Here is a 20,102-nt window from a genome sequence, read left to right as displayed (position 1 = left end):
TGCCAGGAGGTCGGCGCGCTCTTGCAGCCCCTCCATTCTCCACTCCTGTTAGGTAGGTGGGGCCGGGAGGATTGTGAGCAGCAGGAGTTGGAACCTGGACTGCTGCAAAGATCTGTTTAATCCTCACGCCGCCTATCAATCCTCCCTCCGAGGGAGAGGCTGGAACGTGTACAGCTCATTTATTTTTTATTTTTTTTTCTGTTAACAGAACCCTGTTGGTAATCTGAGGATTTTTATTCCAGGTTTCCTTGACAGATGGAAAACCTGAAGTAACCTCAGGCTTAACCTTGGTGTTTTTTTAGAAAATTAGACTTGCTGGTGAAGTAGCGGGGTAATAGGATATTGGCTATTTTTTTGCACAGCCACATAGGAAGTGTTTCAGCTGCTTTCCAACACAGGGTACATATTTATGCCAGATGTGAAGTGTCTTGGTGTATTCTTTTCCTAAAAGTTTATTGCATACTTGTGCTGTGTTAGGTAAGAAGAAAATTGCAAAAAAAAATTTAGAATTGTTTCTCTTACAGCTAACAATTTAGTGAAGAGTCGTAGGCAGATGGCAGCTGAGTAACAATGCAAAGTTAAATATTAGTTATGAAATGAGTGTTATGAGAGATCAAAAATAGGGCAGTGAGAGATGAAGTATGAATTTGGAAGCGTTCTGAGGTGGATTGGTATTGATTAGAGCTAGAAGATGAAGAGGCTTTGGGTTGCTATTAGGCAAACAGAGGCCTAGGAGCAAAAACAAAGGCTTAGAGCATGTACAAATAATGAGAAGGTGAAGCTTGTGCAGTTTGGCACACAAAATATATTCCAAATATCCCATTATTTTTATGGGTATACACTGGAACACCAGCTAGACTATATAGCTCCTTGGAAAGGATTGATGTCTACCTTTTTGGAGGGTGTCCTCACCCAGCTCAGTGCCCAATACAGGCCTACTAGTTGACTTTTTGTTTTTTAATGATTATCTCTAGGAACCATCTTATCTATAGGAGAGGGAGATGACGAGTAAATTATTTAACTCTATACAAGGGCACTGAAGTGAATTAGATTTTAACAACTTTCCTAAAAAGATTAGTAAAATCCATGTGGGTTTTACTAAAATAATATCTGGTTAGGTCATTGAGGATTTACCCCTAGACTTATTTGCCTTTTCTTATGCTCCACTTAAGTGGTAGAAGAGAAAAAAACGTTTAGAAGCAATAAAAGGGAAAAGGAAATAAGGCCAAAATTAAAACTAAAAGAAGAGCTTTAGCTACCAGCCTGCAAAAAAAAAAAAAAACAGTCCATGAGACATGAAGCTAGTCCTAAATATAATCATGAGCTGTGAAGATAGTCCTAAGTATATTTGTGCCCAGAATGCTGTTTTCAGTTATAAAGTATCTAAGTGACTATGTAAATCAATACCAGTTTCTCTGGTAATCCTGTGTAGTAATGTCTGGGTAAAGTAGGAACTGATCTTAGCTATGACATGAACTTGCTATTTGACACCTGTATCAGGAACCAGGTAGTTAAATTATACTCCAGTCTATTCCGTGTGAGACTGTTTGACTCATAGTATTGCATCTCAACAAATGAGAGATTTTGAATTTGTCTTGGCAAAAGACTGGGGAGGTTGCCAACTTGGATTGTTTAGATGACTCACTGAGTTACATGACTAGTCTTATTTTCTAGTGATGACTAAACAAAAAGTGTTATAGAAATACAGTAAACTTGAAAAACATTTAACAACAACAAATACATTATTTGAGGATACAGAACAAAAATATAAAAGTTACAGTCAAATGGAGACCTGATTCCACCACCAGAAAATCATTTAACATAGCAAAGGAAACTGGTCAGGTATTGCAAAAGAATTAACGAAAAAGAAAGCACAGCTTTCATGTGTAACCAAAACCTTGGCTTGGTGAGTATTTTGTACAAAAATCGGAAAACTGGTTTGTGGATAAAACTCAGTTTGTTATTTCCCTTTGTAGCTTTTCAATAGAATTCGGTTACAAATCACTATGAAAATAATTAATGAGATTGCAATAACATTAAATGTTAATTATAGTAATCAACCCAGCACTGTTAAAAGTTCCTTGGGTTTTGTTCCTTTCTTTGTTTTGGAGAGACTCAAAACCAGAAATACAAGTATGCTTCTTCATGTTTCCATTTTAGCTGAACCTTTTGCTAAACAAGCTCTCCTGAATGGCAGATTCCTTTAACCCTTTCTGTACTAGTTTTCCTGCGGGTGAGGCTTGTATCCTACCTTTGCCCACCACCACCTTCTGGTGCAGTTAGAAAAGCCCCTCTCAGTTCTGGTGGTTTGTGTTTTCTGTGGTCTTTGGAAAGTCTATCTGTGAAGTAGTTCCTTAGAGATGCAAATCAACACCTACTATTCTTCCTGGTATTTTTAGGGCTGGTATGTGCTGCCTCCCTTAGGGTATTCTACTTGCCAGAGTTGAATCCGAATTGGATTATTAATTACAGGGAGGGCAAGTACCTATTTTAAGACCTAGCACTGTGACACTAATCATTTGAGATGCTTCCAAAGGTTTCTAACTTCCCTACTTGTAATTTCTGTCACCTGGTCACTTAGCTTTTCAGTAATTAACAGGAGGTGAAGCTAGTCAATTGTTATTTGTTTTATATTGTTTCTGAGCCTTGCTTTCTTCATCTGTAATAGCAAAGGGAAGTTGGGGTGTGGAATGGTGAAGAAGGTAATCTATTTTACTAGATGAACCTTTATTTAACATTTACTTTGTGCCAGGCACTGTTCTAAGAGTGTATTATCTCTCCAATTCTCACAACTCAGGTGGATACTACAATTCCATTTTACAGGTGAGGAAGGGAAAGATACATTCCCCAAAGTTTACACAGCTTTTAAGGCACAGAACTGAGATTTGAACTTGGGCAGTCTAACTCAAGAGTTCAACTATCTGAGCTATATTGTTTAAATCCTGGGAGTGAGGAGAGAAGAAGGCAGAAGCTGGGTATATATTATCTATTTTTATAATCTTTTTATAGTTGATCTTCAGCATGCTGAACTGATTACAGAAAATTAAAGATTTTAGCTAGTAAAAACCATTAAAAAAAGGGAGCAGGATTAAATTGACCTTCTCAAATACTTATATTGATCCTTGAACCTGAATGCTAACCAAATTTACTTTGTCTGAGAAAGACTGCCTGCTTTCTAAATGAAAGGCTCTTTCACTGTCCGAACAGATTTTTTAAGCAGGGGTTTTGGGTATACTTTCTGTCAATGGCTAGGTAGTGAATATTGTAATCTTTGTAGACCATAGGGTTTCAGTTGCAACTACTCAAACTCTGCCATTGAAGTGAGAGAGCAGCCAATTATAAATAAATATGCGGGTGTTTGTGTCCCAATAAAACTTTGTTTAAGACACTGGAAATTGAATTTCATGTAATTTTCATGTGTCACAGAATAGTCTTCTTTTGATTTTTCTCCCCTACCATTTAAAAGTGTAAAATTCTTAGCTTATGGGCAATACAGAAACAAGTGGTGAGCTGCATTTTGCCCACAGGCCTTTATTTGCTGACCCCTGCTTTTAAGGAAATTATTTAGCAATGAGCCAGACCGAAGAACAAGCTACCGTAATATTTAATTTGTGTGTGTGTGTGTGTGTGTGTGTGTGTATTAATACCACTAATGAAAGTGGAATTTGCAATTAAAAGATATAAAATTTATACTAGCATCCAAAAAAATGAAATATTTAAGTATAAATCTCACAAAATGTGTACAAGATCTATATGAGGAAAAATATAAAACTCTAATGAAATCAAGAACTAAATAAATGGAGAGAGATTTCATGTTCATGGATAGGAAGAATCAATGTTGTCTAGATGTCAGTTTTTCCTAACTTGATCTGTAGATTCAATGCAGTCCTAATCAAAATCCCAAGTTACCTTGTGAATATCAACAAACTGCTTCTAAAATTTCTATAGGAAGACTTGACACTACCTGACTTCTAGACTTGCTATAAAGTGATAGTGATCAAGATTATGTGGTATTAGCAAAAGAATAAGACAAATAGATCAGTGGAACAGAATAGAGAGCCCAGAAATAGACCCATAGAAATATAGTAATCTGATATTTGACAGAGAAGCAGGGCAATACAGTGGAGCAAAGATAGCCTTTTTACTAAATGGTGTGGGACAACTGTACATCCACATGCAAAAAAATTGAATCTAGGCAAACACCTTACACCCCCTTCAAAAAAATTCAAAATAGATCACGGGACTAAATGAAAAAAGAAAAACTAAAAAACTAGAACATAAGAGAAAACCTACATGGTCATGGGTACAGCAGTGACTTTAAATGTAACACCAGTGGCATGATCCATGAAATAAATAATTGGTAAGCTTAACTTTATTAAAATTTAAAACTGCTCTGTGAAAGACAACGTCAAGAAAATGAGAAGACAGGCCACAGACTTGGAGAAGATATTTGCAAAAGGCATATCTTATAAAGGACTACTGTCTAAAACATAAAAAAAAAACAACGAAAAATAAGAAAACCTGTTTAAAAAATGGGCCAAAGACCTTGACAGACATCTCACCAAAGATGTGGCAAGCAGCATGTGAAAAGATGCCCCACATTATATGTAATCAGGGAAATGTGAATTAAATAAAAAATGAGATACCACTACACACCCAATAGAATGGTCAAAATCCAGAACACTGACACCACCAAATGCTGACGAGGATATAGCCCAAGATGTCAAACTCACGGCCCACAACAAATATTTTTGCGGCCCAGCCAATATAACAGTATGTAAGAAACATACCGTTTTAATTAAAATTTCATAACTTAATTTTTACAATATCCTGTTATACATAATTAATAAGGAACTACAATGTTCGCACCATTTCTCTCCACTAATAGTAGCAGCGAATATTAGCAGCCAATTGCTACATCATTAGTCTTGTACTGACTTGTTTGTTGTGCGCAACAGGAAATATTTCGCTTTCAGAGAACAAGATAGGATTATTTGTGTTACACTTATTTGTGCAGTTATTCAGTGTCTGGTAAGTTAATGTTCAAGAAAAAATACTAATTTTTATTAAAATGTTCTATTTTATGTGAACAATTAATTACTCAATTTAAGTTCTTTGTATTCAGCATGTCTATTGAAATAAACCTATGTTTCTATCAAAATTGAAGTTTTTGTTTTTTTTTTGCGGCCCACATAAACTTAAACCTTGTTTATTTAGCCTATGTTATCCTTTGAGTTTGACATGCTTGGTGTAGGTTCATTAATTATAACAGATGGACCATCCTGGTGGGGGATATTGATAATGAGGGAGACTATGCATGTGTGGAGCAGGAGATATATAGGAAACCTACCCTAATTTGCTCTGAACCTATAATTGCTCTAAAAATTTAAATCTCAATTTAAAAAATAGTCTTTTAGAAAATTGTTTTATTGTCTTGGATTCAAACTACATTCCTGGACACCGTCTTTCGTGAATTTCTAAACATTTTATTTTATTTATATATTTTTATTGATTTCAGAGAGGAAGGGAGAGGGAGACAGAAATGGAAACATCAATGATAAGAGAGATTTATGGTTTGGTTGCCTTGAGCCAGAACCTGGGCATGTGCCCTTGACAGGAATCGAACCTGGGACTCTTAAGTTCACAGGCTGACACTCTATTTACTGAGTCAAACCAGCTAGGACTCGTGGATTTCTGAAAGAGAAGTCCCCTCCCCCCTTTTAAAAAATAGATTCTATAAATCCTGTAAATTTCTAAAAAGTTACATAAAAAGGGAGAGGTCCTAAAATGTGCTTGCTTCCCCAGAGTCTCCTATTAAAATAGAAATTGAAAATTCTAGGTTGTAAATGTGCTATTTGTTGAAGGGGGAGGAAATCGTATATACTAGTAATATAAAAGGCTAATATGCAAATTGACTGAATGGTGGAGTGACCAGTCGCTATGACACACACTGACTATCACGGGGGCAGACGCTCAATTCAGGAGTTAACCCCCTGGTGGTCAGTGTGCTCCCTCAGGGGGAGTGCTGCTCAACCAGAAGCCAGGCTCACGGTTGGCGAGTGCAGTGGTGGTGGTGGGAGCCTCTCCTACCTCCGTGGCAGTGCTCCAAGGACTCCTCGGGGGATGTCTGAGGGATCCTGGACTGCTAGAGGGCGCAGGCCAGGCTAAGGGGCCCCCTGTCCCCCCAGTGCATGAATGTTGTGCACCAGGCCTCTAGTAACTAAAATAATGATCTATATATCATTATGAATTTCACTTATATTTTCAACCTGGCCCCTCACTGTTTCCAATAATTTCAAATAAACTGATAATAGGCTCCCAGCTAAACAATCAAGTTTGGTACTTCTCTTATTTCAACCTTTTAAGGATTTTAGTAACCTGGAACTAAGAAAAGCTAATATCAAAGAGGCCTTATTTATAAAATTATCTGGGAATGGTACTTATAGAAATTCAGATTATTAAATTACTGTGTTTTTTTCTTGAAAGTTAAGAAGGAAGAAAACATCTTAAAGCTTTAACTTTGGTTATAAACTTGAACTTCAACACCGACAGATATCAAAACACGCATTTTATTACTTAAGGACACACTAAGATGGCCCCCAGAATCAACACAGAGAAGCAGGTCACTTTTAAGATGTTTTAGAGTCATGTGGCTGAAGAGATTTTGAAATCTTCTGAGTCCAAGCAAGGTGATTAGCATATTTGGGAAATATTTTAAATGTAAAACAATCAGAAAGTAGATCAGTGGCTGACTGTGGCTAGAGGTGCGAAGAGGAATTAACTGCAGAAGGGTTTGTGGGAATTGGGGGAGGTGATGGAAATAATTCTAAAGCTGGTTTGTGGTGCTGATGGCACACTTTATAAATATACTTAAAGCCATTCAGTTTTACACATACAGTGGCTAATTTTATGGTATGCATGTATTCCTTTAAAAATATGGTATTTTGTTTTGTTTTAACGAATCAGCTATATTCTGTCCTGTCAGAAAAAAAGTTTCAAAGTTTGTAATCTATATGAGCCCATGTTTTTTGTAGCACTATCTAATTTAGCACAAATGCAAGTGGGACCTGTGATTGTATGGTGGATTTGATAATATACTCCACACTCCCTAACTACAAGACATTTATCTAGAAGTGATGAGAATTTGAATTAAGACATTGACTAGGGAGAGGGAGGTAAGACCTCTAAAAGTGATTTAGGAGGTATTGCCGATTTTGTGATTTCTTCTAAGAATTTGCCAGGGTTTCTAGGAGAGTGTGTGATTGGAATTGCCACCAACCAAGATAGGGAATACAGGATCAGCATGGAGGCAGGAGGGGTACATGATAAATGGAGCAAGATGTAGTTCAGATACCAGTCATATAATCTTTATTCCTCTACAAAAGGGAGGTAATAAATACCTACTTTAGAAATTGTCCAGGTTAAGTATGTAAAGTACCAGAGGCAGTGTCCCATACAGTGTAGACACTAAGTAATCATTAGGCCCAAGGAAGAGTTCAGCATATCATCTAGGTTCAGAGAGGTCTGATTCAGGTATTATGTCTTAAATAGTCAAGTGGCATACTGATTGATGGCAGCCTCTTGAGAGTTTGGATAGTGTAAGTCAGTAGTAAGTTGTTTCTAGCCCTGCAAAGCTAAGGCTTAACACTTGGAATCTAATGACCCTACAGAGGTTTTCCTACTTCTCAAGAGCTTTGACAGCAAGTGTTGTTTGCTTGTTTTTGCTAGATTCCATGGCATTTTAGCTTATCCCTTTTGGCAAATAAGAACAGTTTTCTTATGAAAACTACATTTTACAGTTTTATCCAATAAATATAAACATATAAATGGCGGCCACAATTAGGAATGGTGATTCTGCACTGATATTTTTGGTTTTGGTAATGAATCATATAATTGAATACAGTAAAAATACTTGGGTAAAAGAGTAAAAAATAGAATTTGAAGCAGGGAGAAGGAAGCATGTTAAATCTGTTTACCCCACTTACAAATAAAGAGTTTGCCTGTATCCAGTAGCAAATGATCACAGCTATATTGTAATTTTGAACCAAAGGTAGAATGTAGGCAGAAGGCATAGGGAAAGTTCATTTTGAAATCCAGTACATTTTCCACAATAGCATTGTATTAGCTATGGTCAGTTCAAAAACATCTAGTTTCTCCTGCATTATGGTTGAAATAAATCACAACATGCTTTTTTTTTTTTTTTTTTTAGTTTGAAGTAATCAGCTTTAAAGTAATAAGTTCCAAAAACCCACGCTGGAAGCTAAATCACTGTACAAATACTAGTGTTCAGAGAAATATGGAATCTGAGTGTTATCGGTGGAATTGGAGTTCTTGAGTGACAGAGGAAAAAAATTTCCCGAGTCTCCCCCCAATGGGAGGGTGGCTGCTGTTAGAAATCTTTATTGATGATCAAAAATGAAGAGGGTTCCCCTTCAAGGTCCCACCTTTGTCCATCTTGTCACGGAAAAAGTCCAATTTTGTCTTCATTGGGGCTAGAATAAAGGCCACTGCCCAGAATTTCTGCTTTTACATTAAAGTACTAGTGAAAAAAATTTCCCGAGTCTCCCCCCAATGGGAGGGTGGCTGCTGTTAGAAATCTTTATTGATGATCAAAAATGAAGAGGGTTCCCCTTCAAGGTCCCACCTTTGTCCATCTTGTCACGGAAAAAGTCCAATTTTGTCTTCATTGGGGCTAGAATAAAGGCCACTGCCCAGAATTTCTGCTTTTACATTAAAGTGCTATTGCAGTCCAGTCTAGCATCTGGCTAGCTTAGCTTGTGTTTCCAGCTGCAGTCCATTGTGTGTGGGGTCCACATGGCTATGGAGAGAGAGAGCAGGTGAGTGCAGGTCACAGAGCAAGAGAGAACAAGAGCAAGATCCAGGGAACTCGAGGGATTTTTTTACTGGGAGCTTCTTCAAACTAACCAATTAACTCTCCAAGATCTTGCACACTTCTGATGGGTTCCACTCCCTAGCAGCCAATCCATTATTCCCCTGGCTAGACTGACAGGCAAGTACCTTCCCTACATCATCCTGACTTCTGTGCTCCCCTGTCTTCCCCCAACAATCCAGTACTGGATGGGGGAAGGGAGGGGTGTTAACCCCCTTGGAGGAATAATACTGTGTGAAGCTGTAGCTTCCTGGTGAAACTTCGCAGGTAAACATGCTTACAAAATCTGGCCTCCCCTTACTTCCCTTTATTAATATTAACTTGCTAATTATGATGATAACATGAAGACTATGTGTTAAAAGGTGAGACTGTAAAACCTTGCTGTTGATTATTTTCTGTAAAGGACCAGTAGTAAGAAACATGACCAAAATCAACTGCTCACAGGATTGATGAATGATTTATTTCTATCAAGACTAGGGGCCCCGTGCATGAATTCGTGCACTTTGAAAGGAACTGTGGGGCCACGGGGCTATGGTGGATATAGGGGTGGGTCTCGACCCATCCTCTGTGCCCCCACCACGGGCCCTGGTCCCCTGTCTATTGGCAGCCCCGTTCCCGCCACCGCTCCCAGGCGCTGACAATGCCAGCCCCACTCGCACCTGCTGACAGTGTGGAGTGATTGGGGCTGGCGCCAGCAGCAGGTGCGAGCAGGGCCAGCACTGTCAGCGGGTGCTAGCTGCAGCTGCTGCCCCCCGATCACCCCTCAGGAGCAGGGGGAGGTGGAGAAGCCCACAGGGGCGATCGGGGCCGCAGCCGCCACTCACCCCACTGACGGCACTAGTCCCACCATTCACCCCACTGACAGCGCCGAGCGATTGGGACTGGCGCCGGGAACCGGCAGCGGGTGCGAGCACCGGGCGGAACCGTGACACGCGGGAGCAAAGAATTTTCAGTAACCACCAGAGGCTTGCCCTGATGACAGTGACCGGTGCCCCACCTTGGTCTGGCGCCTCCTGGTGGTCAGCGCACATCATAGTGACCAGTTCGATTGTTCCGCCATTCAGTGTATTTGCATATTAGATAGATTCTTAAACTCAAATGTGTTAATTATGTGATGTAGGATGGAGATTGAGCAAATGCAGTGAGAGATGTAAAGTTGCAGCTACCTCTCAACTTTAGTTAGTTGTTGCTCTACATAAATACTTGCCCATGTTGCCAGGTATCCCCATTGTTTTTTTATTAAAAAAAAAAAAAAAAGACCAAAAAACAGGTTCTTTAATGAAATCTCTCAAATCTTAAGTGGCAACTCAACTGTTTTTTTTATTAACACATTAAGCGCCCTGTCAGTCATCGGTGACTGACACTATACTTCCCGTTGGAAGACAAAACAGGCTGGGCGCTTAACGTGTTAAAAATAAAACTGGTGCTCACTTCAGTAGCACATATACTAAAATTGGAATGATACAGGGAAGATTAGCATGGCCCCTACGCAAGGATGACATGCAAATTAGTGAAGCATTCCATATTTCTTTTTTAAAGAATAAAACTGTGTAGGCCAAACAAAACATGGCCACATATGTTTTGTGAGAAAAGGGTTATTTGTCTGTTTTGTTCACTGCTCTATCCCTACACCACCAAATGAATTCAGCCTGCAAGCCTCAAATTTGCAGCCTGTGACTTTGTAACAGCATTGTGTTCTTAAGCACCATCTGGAAAAAGTAATGCTATCATATTAAGGGCTGAAACAATAGGCAGTAAATCTTAGCTATTGTCCTTTTGCAGAAAGATAGAAAACTACATATCATGTCTTAAGTCTCAGTGTTTTACCCAAGGTTTATTCATTGACATTCTTATTTGTGGACTGGTTTTCCTTTTACCAGTTATAAATTGTATATCAATAATCACATTTACTAATGGGCTACACATTAAAAAAAAAAAGGAGGCAGTTATAAATTGTACTTATATCCACCATTTGTTTTTCATTCCTTACTAAACTTCCATATTATAATGTTTAATGGGAGTCGTAATGATCTTTGTAATAATGGCATTTCTGATGGCATTAGAACTTCCAATGGCTGAGGAAGTTCACAGATGTAAGGAGGAATGGAACTTTTTAAAATTTGTAATGGAATTTCCCCAAATTTAAGATGACAGTGGAATCGTTTTCATAGTGGCAACTATATCAGTTCTGCATGCCATTTCAAAGACGTATAATATTCAATATTTAAAACACAAGAGCTAACAACTACACCCAGGAATAAATTACTTTTTAAATGAAAGCTATAGTATAGTCTTGACTAGATCTAAGTTGGATTCAGAGTTTTCTCTCCTCCCACCCCCATGTTTCATCATGTCTGTGACTTAACTGAACCAGTATGATATATTATCTAAATTATGTTATAATGGTTCATCTTTCCCTTCACTGTACTTGTTTTTTAGCCTTATGCCAAGCCTAGACCATCTTGTGTGCCCTCCTCTTAGAGGAGGCAAAGTACAGTAATGGAATAAGTTTGGCTTTGAGTTGGGTCATTTGCATTCTAGTTATGATTTTTCTGTTCTTGAAAGTTGTGTAAACTAGGACCAGATAATATCCTTGGATAATCTATGAAATGGGGGTGAGAGCCTCATAGACTTGTGATGGTTTTTGAAATAAGTGAAGTACCTAGTACAGTGCTCCATGGACTCAAACTTTACTATAATATTGGTGCCATCACCCCTATATTGTTGTAGGTAACACTTGATGATCGGAAACCCACTTGTTTTGTGATTGCTCCTTTTTCTACTCTTATCTGATCAACTCACTCACGTTCCGCAAGTCTTTTCTCGAATTACCCATACTCACAATGTATACTTAACATTTGAGCTAAACCTTTTTTCTCACCTCTCTACCTGTGCTTTTCATCATTCCATTTCTGATATTCCAGATTCTTACTGTTTTTTCATACCAACCAAAAGAGAAGCGATACCATTTCTTTTTCTGCCTAAGCATGCTTAATTCCTTGGCTTACTGCTTCTAAAATATTCTCTTTTTTTCTTTAAAATATTCTTAGATTGCATGTGCCAATTTCTTGGTTCATTGCATGAACTTTGGATCCTTTTGTTCGGTCAGCTATTTCACATACTGAATATTATAAAACAGAGATCACATATATAAATGGTTCCCTGTGACCCCCACCAAGTAGATACTAACAATTTTTTAAAATCATAATGCATTTATTGTCCTTTTCCATTTGCTCCTAGGTTTTTAGAACTTCAGCTATAAAAATGGGCAGAATTTTCCTTGATCATATTGGTGGTACCCGTCTGTTTTCTTGTGCAAACTGCGATACGATTCTGACCAACCGCTCAGAACTCATCTCCACTCGATTTACAGGTGCCACTGGAAGAGCATTTCTTTTTAACAAGGTTTGTGGGAAAATCAGTTTCATTTCCTAAGTGGGTCAAGTGGTGGATATATTTGACAGTAGTTCCAGAATACTCCTCAGAACTTGGAGATGCCAGGAAGGCTTAAGAATGAGAGCTGCAATCTATAGAATTTATTACCCACTAACTTGTCTTTGAGTGGACCTTAGGAAGGTATTACTAGAATATGATTTTTTATTTTTTATTTTTTATTTTTATTTTTATTTTATTTATTTATTTTTTTAAAATATATTTTATTGATTTTTTACAGAGAGGAAGGGAGAGAGATAGAGAGTTAGAAACATTGATCAGCTGCCTCCTGCACACCTCCCACTGGGGATGTGCCCGCAACCAAGGTACACGCCCTTGACCGGAATCGAACCTGGGACCTTTCAGTCCACAGGCTGACACTCTATCCACTGAGCCAAACCGGTTAGGGCAAGAATATGATTTTTTAAATTGGAAGTTGAAAGACTGTTATAATAAGAAGGGTAGTCTCCATTTAGAAAACATTAGTGTAAGAATTTAGTAGGGACTTCATAGACTATGGAAGGAAGGGACTGAGACATCCCCATATTCCTGTCACTGATTTATCTTTATAGGGAGATAGCTTGACAATGCAAATGAATAAGAATCATCTAACCAACTTCCCTTGCTCTAATTTATGCTCACCAGTCATCCCTCTGATTATGATTTAGTTTATTACATAGGTTTGCCAACAGGAAGTTTACTCATTTACAAACAATTGTCTAATCTATCTGCTTCTCTAATTTCTGACTTGCTTTGAAATTAGTTGATGTGATATCTGCCTCCTGGAGTCTAATGTGTACTAGTGAGGTTGAATTTCCAAGTCTTTTAGGCTAAGGAACAGAACTAGTACAAAGGCATTGCTCTTAGAAGGTCATCTAAACTTCCCCAATGGACACCCTTCTGTTCAATTCAGAAACAAGTTTTTCTCTCAAAGAATTGGTAGTATATACTCTTTGATCTTTACTTGGATATAGGGCAGGAGCTGGCACACCACAGCAGGCCAGCTTCCTGTGTTTTTTAAAAAAAATAAAGTTTAATGAAGCTCAGCCATGCTCATTCATTTATGTATTATCTATGGCTGCTTTTGTGCTACAACAGCAGGCTAAATAGTTACAATGAAGAACGTATTGACCTCAAAGCCAAAAATATTTATTATCTGGCCCTTTACACAAAAGTAAAGTATAGCGTATTCAGAATCATTGGAAATTCTTCACAGATTCTTTGAACTCACTTGAAAACAATGTGTTGTCATGTATGATAAATAGTAGGCTTATCCTAGTCTGTATATAAAATGTATTTTCAGAAACAAATTCAGTAAACTTTTAAATAAAATACCTGTTGTGTACTAGGTCTTTTACATTGGTAGCCTTGTTTTGCACTCATGATTGAATAGTGAATAGTAACAATTAGACACAACCCTACAATTTATGTATCAAAGTCAAGGACTCTTCACTACAACTCAGAAATGTAACTAGTATTTATAGTGTGGATTGGACTAGTACATTAATGTGTGATCTCATTAGATGTCCAGTACAGTGCAATTCCAGATGTTTACCTGTCCCAGCAGCTTCTAAAAATAGCTCTTGGGAAGGGGTGTTGTAGGTCTGATAAAGTAACTGCTGTTTGCTTTTCTGAATTTGCTGTTAACTGCACCAACCAAGTATTGTGTACTTTTTGGCAAATAATTTACTTGCTTTTGCAATTTTGTTTTCACGTTTCTTAGGTAGTTAACCTGCAGTACAGTGAAGTGCAAGACCGGGTCATGCTTACTGGCCGCCACATGGTTCGAGATGTGAGCTGTAAAAACTGCAATAGCAAACTGGGATGGATCTATGAGTTTGCCACTGAAGACAGCCAGCGTTATAAGGAAGGCCGTGTGATCCTGGAACGTGCTCTAGTTCGAGAGAGTGAGGGTTTTGAGGAGCATGTACCATCTGATAACTCTTGAAGAAAAAGAGAGAACTTCATCTTTTCCCAGGTCTCCTTCACTGAAAACAAAAATCTACTTACATACACTGTCACCTTAGCACAGAGTCGGATTCATGAACTGCGGAACAAGAGGTTATGAGAATCTAAGATGGAACCTTTCTTTCTTTCTTTTTTTAATTTTCTATTTTACATCCAACAACAGTATGTAGAGAGAATATTATGCAGATGCTGTTAAATTTTTTTCCCTACTTTTACATCTTGAGGCAGAATAATCTATCTGCAGCTATATGGTGGGCTATGTGAGAAAAAAATCTGGGCTATTAGAGTGGAAAAATGTGTTTTATGTAAATTTTGAAAGGAAAATGTGTCAAGAGCATGGTTTTTAAATGTATTTGGGCTTTATTTTAAAACTTTTTTTATTTCACTTGATTTGCTAGCTTCAGAGAAGAGATCCGAATTTGTGACCAGCGCTAAAGGTTCAGTGTTAGTATGGCTTGTGCTGGCCATTGTGCCATAATCTTGTTGGAGATGAACCATAGCACCAGAGCCCATTCTTCCTTGTCGGTCTTGACCCAAAGATGCCACCATTCCTAGTTACTTGTCACCACGTAATTGGTGTTGTTTGGAAACTTTTCCTGAAATGGGGCAGAACTGCTTGGTGTCCTTTCCATGTAACGTAAGCATAGTAATATAAATAAAGTAATAGTTGAATGTTTTTGGTCCTGTGTTGCTTTTAAAAAACATTCTTTAAAAGAGTAGAATATTTGATAATTTTCATAGTACTGTTTCTTTTCAACTCTTAAGCTAAATTGACTGCTTATGAGATACTACTTTGTTTAAATTAAAGCATACTGTTTAAATCCCTACAGTATTGTATTTAGAAAACAGTTGAACAGAATGTCAATGTGCATTCATGCAGAAAGCATATCATCTGCATCTGTTCTAAAAGAGAGGGGGAGATGAAGCAGCCTGTCTAAAAATACTACTCTGCAAAGCATTTCAGCCTGTCCTCAGTTTTGCTTTGATTTTGACAAGTCTGTAGAGCCTAATAGTTTCATCAAAGGACTAGCTCTCATAAGCATTATTTTCTCAACTCTTTCCTAACTCAGCTATTGAAATTGAAGCTGTACTTGGTCCCTTCAAGTGGAAGGGAATCAAATTTGACTCAGGGTGTTAATCTTAGCCCAAAATTTACATTATGAACTATTAACATGTAAATGTTTCTTTATTCAAAGTATTTCTAGTAATCTAGTATTTGTTTCTGGTAGAGTAAATGACATTAAAATTGGCTAATTTGAATGGATGTTTGAGTGCCCAATTTATAGATCTTTGTCTAAAGAGGAAATTTATCTCAATTAGCAAAATCTGTCATTGACATTAGATGTAACTTGTCAGTACAGTTAAGATTAAATTTCTCTTACCTTTGGGCTCTTGGTTAGAGGCATAGGGATCTGGTTAAGTAGGTATATAATGCATTTGAGATAAGTGGACACAAATTCTGTGTTTCCTTCACTGTGGACTAAATCTGCAAGCATTAAGAAACAAGATTCATTCCCATTCATTTCATACCGGTCTTTGATTATATGCAGATTCCTAGTAGCATGCCTTACTTATAGCACTGTGTGCATTTGCTGTTATAATAAAGTATATTTTGACTTGCATTGGTGCAATACTGCTACTTATTTTTCACTGATCCTTGTCTAGTAATCACCTTGTCTTAGTTTTATCTATGAACACATACATCATATCTTTGAATGGCTATAGCTGGCTTCAGTTGGCGCCAGGTGGCATTGTGGCTTAGTTAACTCTACCTAATTTACACCTGGGATATTTAATTCACCAGTATTAACTTTTCTGAGATTATTTTGCTTCAGATGCTGACAACTACAAAAACAACAAAAAAAGTCATATCGCTAGGTTAACTTTAAGGTGACTGAGGCAGATAACCACAACAAGCAATATGGAAGATACAGTCAGATTGGATTCTTTACAGAAAAGCCAACACATTCACTTGAGATAGAAAACCACTAATGAAAATGATATTGCTTTGGGATGGGAAGATTAACCAAATAAGGTGAGTATACTGCAAAATAAGTAGGTTACTGAAGGGTGTACACATTAAGCTTTTTCCTTTGAAGACTTTAGAATCTTTCCTCTTAGTTTTAGGTGACAATGACTAAGTTGTTTTGATCTTAATGTGAATGCTTTTATTTAAAGAGACCCTAAGGTGAATATTGTGAGTAAAAAATATGCTAGTGATTATGCAATGATTTAAGTTACAATTGTGACAAGCTATTTTGAGGTTGGAGGAGAAAAATAGTGTAGCCATGTCTGTTTTTTAAATTTACCTATTCATAAAAGTTATATGGGATGTTTAAATGTAGAGTCTGAGCCACAGTGCAAGCCTAAATCCGCCCACAGGTAACTTTTGTTTGGGCAGGATTGGAAAACTACTGATTATAAAAATTATTCAAGAGACATATTTATGATGGTTCATTTCCACACTTATAAAAAAAACCCTCACAGTTTAAACAGATAACCGCTAATTGGATGTCTGAGCAGCTACACACCAGGAGCCATGTAAAACTCAAATTCTTAATTCTAATCTAGGGACGGTGTGAATTGGGAACAGCAAGATTGAACTGAAAAACTCCCGTTTGGCCAGCACTTTGCACTGATATGAAGATATGTTTTAGAGAGAAAGCAGAACTGAGGAAAAATTAAGGTAGATTCTACCTATCCTAAAAGGGGTGTGAAATGTATGGCTTCTTTATTTTAAGATATTGTGATTTCCCAAATTAAAACTACTATATTTAGGCATAGAATGCATTCCAAAAGCACCATGAAGGATTCTGTGACCCCAGACATCACTACATATTTAGGTGTGTTTTTAATCATCTGCAATTTGATCACTTGGGTGGCTGGTTAAACAGTAAATTATGTCCCTATTCCCTCCCCTAGTACTGAATTGGTCTCTGAGGGGGAGCCAAGAAATCCAGATTTTTTTTTTTTAGCAAACTGCAAAGATAAACCTATCTACTAAAATATGAAAATCACTCATACAGTTATTCAAACTCAATGTGTGGTTGTGGTGTGTTACCACCTGGTAAACCAGTATTTGTCATAAGAGATCCACAGGCTGAGAACTGTGAATAAGAGAAAATAGATTACTATGATTTCCACCTGTTAAAAACTGACTTCAAAATGGGTAAGTACAACAGTTAGATAAGGTGACTAAAGAGAGAAAAAGTCTCTGGAAAAGAGTTTCTGGAAAGATCAATAGACTTTAAGGCTCTGTCCTCAAATGCTGATAGAGATATATTGGCTTATGAGAATTTGGAAACTGTGTGACTTAACCTTTGAAACTTAGTTTTCTCAAGTATAACTTATAAAAACAAACCCTTAAATGATTCTTCTTAGGATATAGTGAAATATTTGGTCTAAACACCCGTTTATTATGCACAATTTTTTTTTTTTTTTTTGGAATTCTGGACAACCCTTCACAATAAATTTTGCTCTAACATACAGGATGACCAAAATGCTTTCAACGTTATTTAAATTCGACTCATACATGAAGATTGAAGGGATGTGGCCAGGAGCCCCCATATGCTGAAGAGTCAGGAAGGACCCTCCCCTGGAGCCCTTGGAGGGAGCACAGCCCAAGACACCCTGGTTTAGATTATGCCCCAGAACTGGGAGACCACATGTTCCTGTTTGTTTAGGCCCACCTGTAGTCATGGGAACAGCAGCCTCAGGAAATCCATTCCTCCTTGCCCCTCCTTTTGGGGCTTTGACCAGGTTCTGGGGACAGCAGGGCCTCAGAGAGATTCATCCCTGTGTCTGTGCCCTCGCCCGGTCTCCCAACGCCCCCTATCGGCCCAGTCCTCGGCAGAGAGCGCAGTGGGCACACAAGGGCTGAGTGATTGGTAGGAAGTGTAGACTAGGTGGCTCAGGGACTCCCCTGCTTGCTTAGCCCCTAGCTGCAGGATGATGCAGGGTACTCACAAAGCCCCACCCTTACCTCCCAGGCATTTCCCCTAATGAGTTCAGCCTGCGGCTGCCCTTCCTGAAGTACCAGGTTTTATAGGAACCAGCAACTGGGTTGTGGTGCCCAGATTCTAGATGCCAAAACTGAGGCTCAGAGACGGGGAGCAGAGATCTCTGGCCTTGGGCCACCCCCACCTCAACTAGTCCAGCTCACAGGAGTCTCAGCCGCCTGCAAAGAGGAGGAGGTCACATGATCAGCCAGAAATGGGCACCTCAACATGGGGGCAGGGGAAGTGAGTAACCCGAAGTGGGCAGGTGAATGGGGCGGGGCTTGTGATGAGCCAGAAGTGGGCACAGCTGAAAGTGGGCATGTGAACATGGGGGCGGGGCTTGTGATGAGCCAGAAGTGGGCACAGCTGGAAGTGGGTATGTGAACCAGGGGGCAGGGCTTGTGATCAGCCAGAAGTGGACACAGCTGGAAGTGGGCAAGTGAACAGGGGGTGGGGAAGTTGTTTATGCCAGAGATGTCCCGGGAGGATGGAGGAGGGCCCACATGAAGATTGAAGGGATGTGGCCAGGAGCCCCCAGAAGATGAAGAGGCAGGAAGCGCCCTCCCCTGAAGCCCTTGGAGGGAGCACAGCCCCAGACACCCTGATTTCAGATTCTGGCCCCAGAAAGGGTAGATCATATGTTCCTGTTTGTTTAGGCCAGTGGTCGGCAAACTCATTAGTCAACAGAGCCAAATATCAACAGTACAATGATTGAAATTTCTTTTGAGAGCCAAATTTTTTAAACTATATAGGTAGGTACATTGTTATTAACTTAATTAGGGTACTCCTACGGCTTAGGAAGAGCCACACTCAAGGGGCCAAAGAGCCGCATGTGGCTCGCAAGCCGCAGTTTGCCGACCACGGGTTTAGGCCAATCTGTATTAATTGGAACAGCAGCCTCAGGAAATATTCCTCTCCTTTCCTCTCCTTTTGGGGCTTTGACCGGGTTCTGTGGATAGCAGCGGCTCACGGAGATTCATCCCTGTATCTACCCTCCCAGTCCTCAGCAGTGACAGTGCAGTGGGCACAGCAGGGGAGGCCGTTTGGTGGGAAGTGCAGGCTACTACTTGGCTCAGGGACTCCTCTCCTTTGTGAGCTCTCAGCTCTAGGGTGATGAGGGTACTCACAAAGCCCCACCCTTACCTCCCAGGCATTCCCCCTAATGAGTCCAACCTGGGCTCCCCTTCCTGAAGCACCTGAGTTGATAGAAGCCAGCAACTGGGTTGTCGTGCCCATATTCTAGATGCCAAAACTGAGGCTCAGAGAGGGGAGCAGAGGTCCCTAGCCTCAGCCCACCTCCCACTCAGCTCAGCCCAGCTCACAGGGGTCTTTCCCAGCTGCTGCCTAGTTGCCATGGTGTTGGAGGAGGAGGAGGAGGAGATTTCAAAGAATCAGTCCAAAAATACACACCAGCTGGCCCTCCTTCCTCACTCCCTCTCCATAGCTTCCAAGCCTTCTTTTGTGCAGGTAGGTGGGTGCCTCTTCCTGGCCAGGCAGCAGGAGTAAAGGTCAAGGAGGCAGAGGAACCAGGTAGTGAGTCTGGGACCCCAACCTCACCCAGCAGATTTTCTGGTCCTAGGCTCCATGCCCTTCCATAGTTCCTAGACCAGGCGGGCTGTCTCCTGCCTCCCTGCCTTTGCACCTGCAGTTCCCTCCACGTGGCATGCCCTTCCTCATCCTTCAAATCCCAGCTCGGCTTTAACTCCACTGGAGAACCTTCTCTGAGTCACTTGGGGCTCCCCCTGTATCCTGCACCCACCCCAGACACAGCCGTTTTCTTGATGAAGCTCTCAGGGGGCTGTGAGGTCTTGGGG

At 39.6% G+C, this 20,102-nt stretch overlaps 1 protein-coding gene across 2 annotated transcripts in view; it reads left to right on the top strand.

Annotated features, from left to right (window-relative positions):
• YPEL5 (yippee-like 5) overlaps positions 1-15,912 on the top strand; it is a 16,993-nt gene extending 1,081 nt beyond the window's left edge. The window contains exons 1-3 of one of the 2 annotated variants that reach the window (XM_005886061.2): positions 1-52; positions 12,131-12,295; positions 14,046-15,912. In XM_005886061.2, the coding sequence (XP_005886123.1) occupies positions 12,155-12,295; positions 14,046-14,270 (366 nt within the window). In that variant the 5' untranslated portion in view covers positions 1-52; positions 12,131-12,154 and the 3' untranslated portion in view covers positions 14,271-15,912. The remainder of the gene's footprint in view (positions 53-12,130; positions 12,296-14,045) is intronic. The other variant, XM_005886060.2, reaches the window with a different exon arrangement.
• Positions 15,913-20,102: the final 4,190 nt, after the last annotated feature.

This window comes from Myotis brandtii, unplaced genomic scaffold (genome assembly GCF_000412655.1).
Source record: "Myotis brandtii unplaced genomic scaffold, ASM41265v1 scaffold953, whole genome shotgun sequence".
Classification (NCBI taxonomy): domain Eukaryota; kingdom Metazoa; phylum Chordata; class Mammalia; order Chiroptera; family Vespertilionidae; genus Myotis; species Myotis brandtii.
Note: the sequence above shows the minus strand (reverse complement) of the source record. Positions and strands in the feature narration are given on the sequence as shown.